The sequence below is a fragment of the Thermobia domestica genome, chromosome 1, assembly GCF_964235325.1.
Source record: "Thermobia domestica chromosome 1, izTheDome1.hap1.1, whole genome shotgun sequence".
NCBI lineage: Eukaryota > Metazoa > Arthropoda > Insecta > Zygentoma > Lepismatidae > Thermobia > Thermobia domestica.
Genome location: NC_137454.1, coordinates 208,522,521 through 208,535,985, shown reverse-complemented (window position 1 = coordinate 208,535,985; position 13,465 = coordinate 208,522,521). Strand labels below are relative to the sequence as shown.

The window sequence follows — 13,465 nt, the reverse complement described above, 5'->3', positions numbered from 1 at the left end:
TTTACACTCATATATATATACAGTATATACAATATACAACTGAATGTTTCAGGGGGCTGACAGTGGTCCCAACGGGAATGGACTCCTCCTAGCCACTCTACTATAAACCCGATTTTCAGCGTACTCATTTCAAAACTTCACGCTACGTTACTGATTATGTTGGCTCCTTTTCACTATCTCTATTAGATAGATATAAAATATTGTTGACGAAAGACAACATCCCTGTCGAACTCCCCTTCCAATTACACTCTCCTCTGTCATTTCCTTCCCTATTCTAACACTTACTTGTTGCTTCATATATAAGTTTCTTATGAGTCTTCGATCTGTCCATTCCAACCCAACCTTCTAACAAAAAATTTCCAATTCACGCCGTCAAAAGTCCTTTCTAGATCAATAAATACCTGATATACCTTTTTCGCTTTTTCTATAAACTTTTCACCGATCACCCTTAATAATTCAATTGTATCTCCTGTGTCCTTACCTCTTCTAAACTCGAACTGTTCCTCGTCAGCTTTTTCATTTGTTCTTTCATATAGACTTCTGTTCGGAATTCGAAGCAAAATTTTTGCTGCATGCGATATGAGACTTATAGTTCTATAATCCTCACGTCTCTCTGGGTTCAATTTCGTAGCCATCGGTATTATGATCGTCTTCAAGAAGGCTTCTGGCCGCTCTCCTGTTTCATATATTTCATTGCATTAAGGATATGGGAGCCTTTTATCTCCCATATTCTTAATGAATTTGATTGGTATGTTATCTATCCCGGTTGTCTTTCCATTCCTAATCTCGGGTATATCTTTTTCAAACTCATCCCGAAGAATACTAAACCCTTTCTTATCCTCGTGTACTAACTTTCTCATACTTGTGACTTGCTTATTATGCATACAATCCCATTAAATGAATTATGTAAGTCTCACATTTTGCCACTTTCGTATGTTTAAAATACAGTTCGCTTTTGCAAATTAACGTTACTGTTTAATACTTTGATTTTTTAACATCAGAATTTTTGGTCCTTATATTACGAAAGTTTTTACGTAAACGAATGTTCAAGCTCTCCTCCGTTTCTCTTGCAATCTTCTTTCTGTTAGTGTATAATGTCGGTTATCGCTGTAAATGTATAGATATTACATTATTATTATTATTATTATTATTATTATTATTATTATTATTATTATTATTATTATTATTATTATTATTATTATAACAGGATCTTCCAAATCACCTTATAACTTTTTCCCATTACTTTTATATTTTGGAAGTTTTATGAAAGTTATTTTTGCTTTTTGTAATATCTCCTACTTGAATGCTACAAAACGTGGCTCTCCCTTTTGTCGTATCTTGTGAATGTTGCTTTTTTATATACAAAGCATTCTTCTTCTTTAATGGAACTTGTCAAACCTGGGGAATCCTTTTAAAAGTTTACAACAGGACACAGAATTCCGCGGGTGGCAAATCTAACAAAAGTTTTTTCTTAGTTCCATTGCGTAAGTACAAGGTATCCAGGACAATATCTTCAAATTAGTCCCTGGTAGAGTCCTTTGTCCATTCCCGACCCGTTTCTGTTCTGTTCTGATCTGAACCAAATGCCTAAAAGTCAGAAATAAAAACGATAAGTAACCTATATCAGACAATGATAATTAGGTAAATTAAGCCTTAATTTGAAAGTTTATCCATTAAAGAAGGGTCATGTACATTGAATTCTACTTCCCATCATTATTTTTAAACTTAATTAGTTTATAATTTTGCATTTTAAAATATAAAAAAAGCCTATTTGAATAAAAAAGAAAAGTAGTTTAAATTTTACAAGTCAAGAAAAAATTAAAAATCTTTTTCCACCCTGATTTAAACTAATTAAACTGTCAGTTATTTAATTATTTACCTTTACAAATTCCTGCTCGTTAAATATGTCCTGTCTAATCCCAAATCAACACATTCCACGCCCTATTCAAACACTACAGGCGGAAAAATCTGCTTAAGGTGGCTCAAGTAGTATTAAGTTTATCTGTTCCCTTTCTTCCTTTTGGAATTTTGATATTTCCATGTGTAATGGAAAAGGGGATATAATTGATGCCTGTTCGTCGGGTAGATCAAGCATACATACAGAAACAACCGAGAAAATAAAGTTTAATTTTACGTTCAGTTTTTGATTGATAGTTTTAAGACGACACGTCTTCAAGTTACTAGAGAAATCTATATGTTCTACTATTGAACTTCTCTAATCTAGATGTTGTCTATATTGGCATGAACATAATTTTAAAAGGTGTGATATTGAAATGTTTTATTTTACCAATACTAACCAGAAAGATATTTCTTATTGTTTGTATAGTATTATTTGTATTGTTGTGTTCGGTATAATAGCTCCTTTCTTATTACTCCCGTATTGGAGAAATTTATTGACAGATTTCCTTATTTTCAGTTCGAGATTGGCTGTCTCTAATACCATTTGGAGTTGTTGTAGCAGGGCTCTCGTATGCTTCGTACCATGCCTTTTGTCCGGCGTCGTTGAGACGAAAAGTGAGTTTCTGTAGAATAATAGTAACTTATAATTGTGTGTTGTAGCTGCAGCCAATATTTATTTAGATTTCGTGGGAAAGTTTGTGGGTGTAGCATAAAAATATACGTTGCATAATTTAAAAGAATGAAAACTCCCTATGGGCACATATCTACAGAAGTGACAATGAAATTCAGGGTTCACTCGGACCTTGAAAGTCAGAAATGTTTCAAAATATGCCGAAAGTCATGGAAATTTACTACATTTCACAAGTTTTTTAAACTGTTCACAGAAGATGTGAAGTAAATCAAATAAAAGGACTGAAAAAAGCATCTTTAGAGAGAAAGAAGCTTGAGGAGCGCAGAAAAGTGTTAAAACTGTAAGCTTTGAAAACAGAAGAACAAATTAAATTAAAAATTCAAGTGCTATAGAAAAAGAAAATAAGTTTGCTTTGTTGGTTGTAGATAATCAGAGAGAGAGAGACCAAATTATATGTAAGATATCCGTAGTGTGTAATTATTGATGCTCATGTTTTATTGTAATTTAAATAAGGGAAATTTGACTCAAAGGTATTTACATAAGAAAGTGAGGTTATACTGTATTTCAAAAATATAAAAGAGAACGTTATATATCATTGGGGTTGGTGAAAACATTTCAAATTTTCTTTTTTCTAAACCTGATCATAAATTATAGTGGTTGCGGGTCAAGGACAATTTATTTTACCCAATCATGGAAATTAAGGGAAACCAATACAAGAATTTCAGTATGAATCCTGGAATTGCTGTATTTAGTTGTGTCAGAGACAAATAGTCACCTATTGATACTACCATTAAATTCCAATCAGTCAATCAGTGTATCATTTATTAATCAGTTTTCCGGGATGTTATAATTCCGTTGAAGGGAAATATTTTTTGACTGTACATAAATGATTAATCTTCCTTTCAGAAACCCTGTACTTGTATTCTTAGATACTATTAAGTTTCGCTTGTAACCCTACATAGCAAATGTCCAACCTATGCGTGTGATTGGAGAGCTTTTATTATTGTTGTTATTTTTTAAATAAGATTGATCAATATTGTATATTTGTATTGATTACAGTTTGTAGTAGCATTTTACTTTCCAGTTCGTGGTATTTTATTTTATAATATATCTGAAAATTGATATCCTTAGTTAATTTATTAGTTTCTTTTATCGTTCGTTGCAGGAATGTGCATGCTTTTTAAAATATGTTAAAAAAAAAAAAAAAGCTACCCGTACAATCTAAAGCGCGATCTATGTATTGCCTAAAAGTATGCCTAATTTGGCCAATTTTATTCTAAACTAATGAAAGCTTAACTGTGCTTAAATTGTGAAAATTTGAAGGATTTTTCGCTGTTTGTTTCAGTTGTGTTGGTACAACTTTCTAAATTACTCACACAATATATATTTTCAGAATAACTCTAGTTAAACTTCGAATATTTTAACAATAAATAAATACAGTTTTTACGACTTTCTGCATAAATTCATGAAACTTTCCTTTCTGAGAGCGACTAAATTCCAGTTAGAAGCCTTCTTTAATATATATATATATATATATATATATATAGAGAGAGAGAGGGGGGGGGGGGAGTTCACAATAAAACTTGTTAATGATTTGTTTAATCATCAAATTCGATCGATTTCGTGTAATAGACTCTATATAAATTTTTTAATAGTGAGTACGATGCGTGTCTGGGTTTCGTGATTGATTTTCAAAGTATCATCGTCTTGTTTGCTCGTAGGGATAAGTTATTTATCATTTAAATTCTTCGGATTTCCATAGATTTGATACCTGCTGTCTAGGTGATGTAATATTTAAAGTATAGCCTATTGCAGCTTAAATTTTGGATCAACATTTTTAAATAAATAGGTCAGATTTTGAGATCTGTACCAGATTTATATCCAGTTTTTCTTAGTGTAGCCGTACCTATTCAGCCTATCCTTCGTAAGAAGTTGTTCGAATTAAGGTCATGAAAATCGACTGTAATATTTAGTTTGCGGCATTTCAGAATTCGGCATGTTGAGGATAACACATTCCATTTTTACGAACATCAATGGACGTAATACATTGTTTCAGCTACTTCTTGTGGGTAATTGCGAACTTGTAATTTCTTCTTTATTTCCATCCTGTTTTAGTTTTGTGCCTGCAGCTTGTTTTAAATGTGTGAGGAAACATTTGGCGATTATTATGTATTTTCAGTGTTTTTTCACAAAATTAAAATATAAATTGAAGGCATAAAATTAAAAGAAGATAGATTTAAAGATGTAAGATGTTTCTTGCACTTACCTACAAGAAGCTGAAGCCCTGATGACAGCCATAGTCACAGGATAAGGTGGTTGAAATACAGGACGGTTAAAATGAAACGCGTTTGCTCCTCTATGACCTCTTTACTGTTTAGATTACGTTTCCGCGAAATTCCGAAAACATTATCCGGGCCAGTTTTATTTTGGACACCCTATATTGCGTTCATTGACGCTTAACGCAATTATGGTAACAAAATTTTTACTTTATTATATATGTTGAGAATTGGTAATACGAACACTAACTGTTTGTAAAACTTGAGTAAAGCACCTCTGTTTACGTTTTTTAACTTTTCATATTTTCGTCGTAGCGCTAGAAGTCTACAAGGGGAAAGGGTTTATGACGAAATGTGCGTTATTAAAATTTTAGGAGATCGATAGAAAACGGAGTGATTTAAACTAGAAACAACGAAAGTTCGTAAGCACGTGTGAGGGAAAGGTCTTAAAAGTAAAAGCGATAGACAGTTCAAAAGTAGATATTACCTTTGTAGGGAAATGTCAGGGGAATTTAAAAGATTAGGTCATAAACCTGAGGATATAAACACTCCTATATTCGCGGTACGAATACGCTATGTCTCGATCCCACACAAGGTCTATGCCTAATATAACCATAACGAAAACTGTTTGGATGTACTGTGTAAAGAAGAGAAGATACCAATATTTAGAACGGTACAAGGACGAAGACGCAATAGTAATCCTGTTGGAATTCTTCTCTTGTTCAAGCGGACTCCAGTCTCATTGTTATGATTATTTTTTGGTGGTTTTATATTTTTGATTGCAATTTAGTCTTATTCTGTGCTTGACTAATTGTTACATGCCTTCAAAACAGAATCCTAGTACTGAATTACAGTAATTGTGCTCAATGATTGTAATATGTTGCGTGTGTACTAATAATTTTGTTCCTTTTTCTTTTGTACCAGTAGAAGATTAACCCTAGCGTCAAAAAGACTCTTCCCAAAGTTGTAGATGTTGTTGAAGTAGAAGATATTGGAGATAAATCCGCCTTTTGCCGCTGTTGGCGCAGCAAAGAGGTATTTATTACATATGCTTTGAGCAGGTAGAATACAAATAGTATTTAGTAATAATGGATCTCCTCTTGAGCATTTTGGAATAATTTAATAGAATGTATCCAGTTTCCCTGTAATAACATACCGAGTTCTGAATCGCTTCTCAAATTTACTTCCTATGAATAGGTCGTTTAATTAATCGGAGATAGTAATGTTTGCACACACAGATATTCTTGAACTGCAGTTGGATTCTAAGTTTCAATTGTATTGAAAGCGAACCAGTGTGATAAAGAAGGGCCCGGTCCGTGCATGGTAATCGTGCTTGGTGTTCTGTGTACCAGATTAAAACCCAGGTAGTACAGTTTCAGAGTTCACCTAAATAGTAGGTATCGTTCTTTTAACTTCGTTTTTGCATAAGGACTTACAAAGTAAATATCAGTCAATCCACTTAGTCTAGAGAAAACCTTTTGATACATAAAGTCGCGGCCACCGATAAGCGACCCTTACCCATACCCTTCGTAAGAAACAGCCCCTTTCGTAAACATGACCACAAGTGACCACAAAAGTGTTTTCTGCACGTGCTGAGGGACAAGGTTGTCACATTTTTTCTTGGAAATGTCTGGATACCATATGTTCTTTCTTCTAGAGAAACTCATTGAGAAAACCGTAGTAGAAACGTATTGACTCGTGAATTGTGTAATAAAAAGTGATCTAAGAAAAATGTTAATTGATCGAGTGCCAACAACATAATTCAAATAGGGCGAAAATACGAAAACTGAACACGAATTATGAGTTTCTAAAAAGATATATACACTATTATATTAAAAAAAATAAAAAAGATTATATCTAAAGTGACTTACTCATCAATACCTTACTCAAACTATTATAGATAGAATCATGGATTTGTACAGAATATTCCTTTGTCAAAAAGCTAGGGCTAAGAAAAGATTTTAAAAAATATATGTCCTATGGGAGAGTGAAAGAGAGTGTTTTATATCTATCTATATACTAAGAATAGAATATATCATAAATCCTCGAAGTTAAGAAGATGGAACTAGGGGATAAATTCTTCATTAAAATTAACCGAAAGCACGTTTCAAGGATTTCGAAAACTTCGCTCCTATAGGAGAAAAGAGGGAGTTTGTATTAATATTCAAATTTCCGATTATTATTTATTCAGAAAATACCGAATGTGAAGATTCGCTTAAGAAGGCGTTAAATTCAGTATATACACTTCTCATTAAAAATTAGAGACTGCAACCTTCGGATTATTATTATTATATTATATTATATTATTATTATTATTATTATTATTATTATTATTATTATTATTATTATTATTATTATTATTATTATTATTATTATTTTAATTCCGTTCCTGAGAGGGGAAATGGGGTCAGTGAGCTGGGTCTATGGTTTCATCATTGAAGCCAATAAACTGGTGATATTAAATAAATGTTGTTTAGAATTATTTTATATTATTCCGATATGTGATCTCCTTTGATTAAAGTAAGGCACTGGTTTTGGGACGCGCAAACACGATTTAACTCAGCCTTGACTAGTGTTGTCCACGAGAAGAGACGTCTTGTTAAGTGTGAAGAAGTCTCGTCTTGTCTCGATTCTCAAATAATTCTTTATCCTCTCTTTCGAAAATTTTCTCGTTTTTTAAGTAATTTTATATCCTTGACTTTTGAAAGTAATGTACGTCAATTTTTGCACTTACAAGTAAACCTTACGTTTGGGTGAATCGAGTTGCTGACGGAGACACATATGGGAAAGTAGTACTAAATGTGGTCAGTATTTCAGTGAAGTTATAGGTGCGAAGCTCCAGGGGTTTAGGAGATACAGCTACCAGAACATCACATGGAAGTACAGAATAGTCTTCATACAGTTGGAGGTAAAAGCTCTATAAGACCTCTTGTAGCGACAAAAGGTGAATAGCAAATATATGGATACATATTAGGACTAGGGAGAAGTCATATAGTAAGGGTATATCTGACGGCGGCCATCTTGAAATCCGCCATTTTGAATTAAGGTTAAGTTTTTAAAATAGGAATAGGGTCATGTGATACATGATTTAAGGCGCGAATTCAATCAGAAGAACAATGGTGACGTTAATTTTGATTTACGGGCAATTGGTAAAAATTTATAGGGAAATTAAATATTGTTGCAGCATATGTATTAGTCCTTTACCCCACCTTGTAATTTTTTTGTTAATGATAATAATTAAATAAAAAGAAGGTGGATAAATATTAGGTCTATGGTAAGAGTTGCCTTGATGGCGGCCATGTTCAAATCCACCATTTTGAATCAGACAAAGTTTTAAATAGCGAACGAGAAATAGATGTGAACAGGATACAAGAAAAACAACGAAATGGCGTGCAAGTACAGCATCAAACAACTAACATTGTAACGCTAACATTCTATTTTTGATTAACTTCTAGCCCGAAGTCATCTATTGCATTACTCTATTCCCATTTAATTTTGTGCTGAATAATGATAAAGCAAAAATGGTTATACCGTTGGATTTATGGCAAATTTGCTATTAATAAGATGTCACTGTTATGCGTTTCGTTTAAAACTTTTGTCTGATTCAAAATGGCGGATTTGAACATGGCCGCCATCAAGGTGACTCTTACCATAGACCTAATATTTATCCACCTGATTTTTATTTAATTATTATCATTAACACAAAATTTACTAGGTGGGGTAAAGGACATACATATGCTGCAACAGTATTTAATTTTCCTGTAACTTTTTACCAATTGCGCGTAAATCAAAATTAACGTCACCACTGTTCGTCTGATTAAATTCAAGTTTTAAATCATGTATCACAAGACCCTATTCCTATTTTAAAAACTTAACCTTAATTCAAAATGGCGGATTTCAAGATGGCCGCCGTCAGGTATACCCTTACTATATGACTTCCCCCTAGTCCTAATATGTACCCATATATTTGTTATTCATCTTTTGTCGTTACAAGAGGTCTTATAGAGCTTTTACCTCCAACTGTATGAAGACTATTCTGTACTTCCATGTAATGTTCTGGTAGCTATATCTCCTAAACCCCTGGAGCTTCGCACCTATAACTTCACTGAAATACTGACCACATTTAGTACTACTTTCTCATATGTGTCTCCGTCAGCAACTCGATTCACCCAAACGTAAGGTTTACTTGTTAGTAATAAAAAATTAAATGCTTTATGGGGATAAGTGTTGAATAATTAGCATTGATTAAAAAAGATATATATCGCCCGGATTTCTTAACCAATGTTCATATCGAAACCAGACTCTAGCTAGGAGTAACTAGGGGTTGAGCCCCCTTCGACCACCTTCAGCGCCTGAAACTTTCGTGCTTTGTTTCCTCTGCTTTGCTCCACTTCCAAGTACACGATTCTTCTATTTGTTACTTGGCCAGAAGGACCAGGTTGCTTATCATCTGGTACCGCCGAAATAAATCAGACATTTCCAATCAGCGAGAAAATACGTGGACACCACCAGCATACTACAATCTCTTCGAACAAAATGTCGAGGGAAAGTAGAGAACTCAAACTTACGAACTGACAACTGTTGAAAAACATTGGTGGTCATAAACAATAAATTGAAGCGTTCTATAAGGAACGAAATTTATTGAGAAAGCTAAGATTTTCACTTCTTTCTCTTCGTTTCATTAATTTTCAAAACAATACAAAAAAAAAGTTCTAGCTTTTTAGCCCTTTTGTGTGTGTGTTGCTATTCTTTCGTGGATGAAGACATGTCTTTGTTTTCTTTCTTTATATATCAACTTCAAAAAATTCATGCTTAAATTTACAAATATATAATTCATTTTATTATGGTTTGCAAAAATCAGAAAACTATAAAGGGAAAAAAGGAAAATCACCCTACCACCTGCTTTAAGTTGTAAACTATAGCGCCAAAGGTTAGGCTCTTGCAGAAATTGAGAATAAATATCTACCTTTAAGTGCATAAATTTTTTCCCTATCCATACTTTGTTTTTCTTTTTTAAAAAATGTCATCCTGAAGAAAATAGAATCAGTTTTTAAAAAATGAGATTCTTCGTTAGCTCATTTTCCGTACAGATCTTTTATGGGCAATAAATAAACATATCACTTTATCGAAAACTTTCGAATACTAACATAATGCAAGTTGGGTCTAGGTTGAACTAAAAAATAAGTTTTTACTTCTGCTGTTCCCATATGACAATCTGGAATGGAAACCTTCAAAACAGAGAGAAACCAGTTCATTCAGTTTAGAAATCTGGCATCATTGAGTCCTTCGCGACCTCCAGTGCAGTTTGCGGTTGCTAAGCCACAGGGGGTAGAAGAAAGTCTTTCCTCTTCCAGGAAAAATAGTTGTTTATGCATGGTCCCGAGATTATATCGGTAGATAATGCGCACCGGTAAGTATGAGTATGTAGTAAACGTCTTTATTGGCTACAGTCCAGTACATCTTATTTAAAATGACAGCCATGATGCAGTCCTGCAAGTCCCCATAACACGTTGACAAGTCGTCAATAGCATCACCTACCACTTGTAAGGAGATGCTGCTACTGTTCGTACGAAGCACGTTGCAGGAACGCAATATCAGGGCGTCACCTTGAACACCTCTTGGCCTCCTGTTTGAACTTCAGTCCAAATAGTTGAGATCAGAGCTGCTAGATAGCTATTCGTCCACTGTAATGAAGTCGGGAATATGTTGGAGTCACTTCTGAGTTGACTTTGCTGTGTTGGCCGCGGCTGAATCCTGTTTGGAAGATTGAGTGTGTATTGCCAAAGACAGTATGACTGAGAAAAACTAGAGGCGTCACAACTTTAAACTCGTAGTTCATGGCATGTGTTCAAAAGTAGATATTTGTGACTTATGATATGAGACCTCATCACCACGACGCACAGTGAGGCCAAAGCACTGAATTCTTGGCAAAATGTAGGAATGCGTAATATGAGGCAGAAAATTGTAAGAAAACCAATTAGTTCGGTGTGTGCAGTGGCTACGATAATGTATTCAATATGTAGAAGAAAGATTTGGACATAAAATAAATTTACAAGCAAACAACAACAAAATACTGTTTTTGGGTGGCACCAAGATGCACTATGTGAACATGTCTTTGAAAGTGTATAAGAAGATCCGTGGACTGAAATGTTTGTTATTTGGACATTATTTCATCAAAAATGTAGAGTTTTACATCGCAAAAGGAAATATTCCTTATATTCGCGCCTAAATTATATAACAGATTATATGATTGACATAAACACACGCTTGGGCAATATGCCTTGATTTAGCAAGTTACGATTGGCTTACATTCTTGCGCATGAAAGGAAAAAGTGTAATTATTCAATTTACAACTGAAAAATAATAAAATTAAAGAAAAGTTCTTGCTTCTCAAAATTATTTCAAAATTGGAGGATTCATTATGACAATGAAGATGCAAGGGCGCTTCAATACATAAAAAATATCACAAGTTCTCGATATGAATATATTATCAGATATATTAAACATATTATGATTTATACGTAACCTGTTCAGGTTGTTTCTTATATAGCATCGTGAAATACATGGGCTCATTTCAGAGCTTTGATTGGAACACTGAGCTGGAGTGAGCGGAGACTCATTACAGTTGATTCCAATGTTACTTCTGTGCACGCATCACAAAAAACAAAACACTGAATTGATCAACACCATTTTTAATGTGGTGCGTGTCTGTAGATTGTTTAGCAAACATTGGCGTTTCAAAATGTCACCATCATTAATCAGATATGGTTGATTAGAGTTTAGTTCTGTTGGCGAATGACAGAGAAGAATGACTAGATGTTGGGAACAAGATGGGTCGTGGGGGCAGAATTCCCAGAATCGACTTATATTCAACTTTGTCCGTGCGTGCATGGGGATCACACTTCTAATAACCTAACACTTGCTCTCACATTCATTCCAGCTCAATTCAAGAGCACCAGTACATTCAGAATGTTTTTTTTCCTCAAACATTTGCATGTGCTATATTTCCCAAAAGTACAAATATGTATATATTTGCAGGTTTTCTCTGCATACAGTAAGAACAATGTTTCCGCTACGACATATAAAAAATCAGACATATTATGCCATATTTTCTACTAAAATGCCATTTTATCGTTTGACCATAGTTTATATGCTTTCAGACAGCAGCATTTTCCAAATATGATGTTAAGTAGTACTACTACACGTCATATCAACATTCTAAATATACAAAACGATACATATATGTAGGTCGTGTCACCATGTTGACCAGCCACTGCATATCTATACGCAATGTAGAGATAGTCGCATTCAAAATCAACTCCCTATCTTCTGTCACTAAGCAGCGCCTCAGGCTTCGGCGGATAACCAAGTTTATACGTGCCATGAGCTCATTGTAAGCTGCTATCACATCCTTTCCTATCTTATGTGTACACTATTAAGGTTTCATTACAGGCCCATTCCATCTCCATTCAGGCAGGGGTGGCCAGGTGACCATCTCCGATTTTTTTGAAAAAAGTATATTTGGTAGTCCTGTTGGAGATATGAAACCTGCAAAGAGAATTTTCCCAGAAAAAATTTTGTCTTCGAGTTATGGGCTAAGGAAATTCGGACGAAAATCACTATTTGTAATACAAAAGTGAATGAGCATAATCTTGAAAGACACGTAATTCAGTAACTACTTGTGATAATTGGATGATTCTTTTTTTATTTAAAAGTGCTCAGATTACATTTGAGGTTCTGATATGAAAACACGAATTACAGTCCAACAAGAGGATTTTGTAAACACCGGAAAATTTAGTAAAAAAGTAAAATGTAAGAATTTTGACATTTATTTTCCGTATGAAAGAATGAGAGAATAAGCGTATTATTGTGACATTATATAATACTCCTTCTGGGATCCCTAGAGATGATTTTGTTTCCCATCTACGATGGCACATGGGAGAGAAAATGTGAGTGAAAGTATGGTAAAGTGTCATTTTCGCCTGAAATTTGGGCGGATTTTCTCCAAAAGGCCATTCTTTAAAAATCTGAAAATCTGCCCGAACGATGTTTCATTGTTCCCTATGTGAATCATGCAAACAAAAATGGAGATATTTGTGTATTAAATTTTTCGTAAATTTTTAAAATATTGTGTTGCACAGGGGCCGGGTATGCAACCATGCATAGCATTGGCGCCTGTAATGTATGCAACCATGATACTGGAGTAGTGGCATAGTATTGCGCAACATGTACCTAGGTGTGATGCAAGTGTTTTGCAGTACATCAAACGCTCTAAAATAGCTCCCATTTGGCATTTAGACTGCATTGGAGATACACTGCATTGTGTGAAGTGTTGTATGTCAACGATATTACCCATTGCGCATGTCAATGCATCGTTGCAAATATATCTTCACAATATAGCACCAAGAGAGTTAAGTGCAGTGATTATCTAAAAAGACACAAGAAAGTAATATACAAAAGTAACACGAAAAATTTTACTGTTGTTGGTGATCTTGCAGAGTCATTACAAAATTATTTTGAATCACAAGTACAAGTAAACAGTGCTGATAACTTGTGCAAAAACTGTTTTATTTATTACAAGGCTCAGATCGAGAAACCAGCTGCTTCGGTTGAACCAAATAGTGCGATCATTATTACAGATCAAATGACTGCAGATGAC

At 34.1% G+C, this 13,465-nt stretch overlaps 1 protein-coding gene across 1 annotated transcript in view; it reads left to right on the top strand.

Moving 5' to 3' along the window:
- Cisd2 (CDGSH iron sulfur domain 2) overlaps positions 1–13,465 on the top strand; it is a 36,801-nt gene that overhangs the window by 12,553 nt on the left and 10,783 nt on the right. The window contains exons 2-3 of the mRNA XM_081769287.1: positions 2,417–2,514; positions 5,734–5,841. Of these exons, the coding sequence (XP_081625413.1) occupies positions 2,417–2,514; positions 5,734–5,841 (206 nt within the window). The remainder of the gene's footprint in view (positions 1–2,416; positions 2,515–5,733; positions 5,842–13,465) is intronic.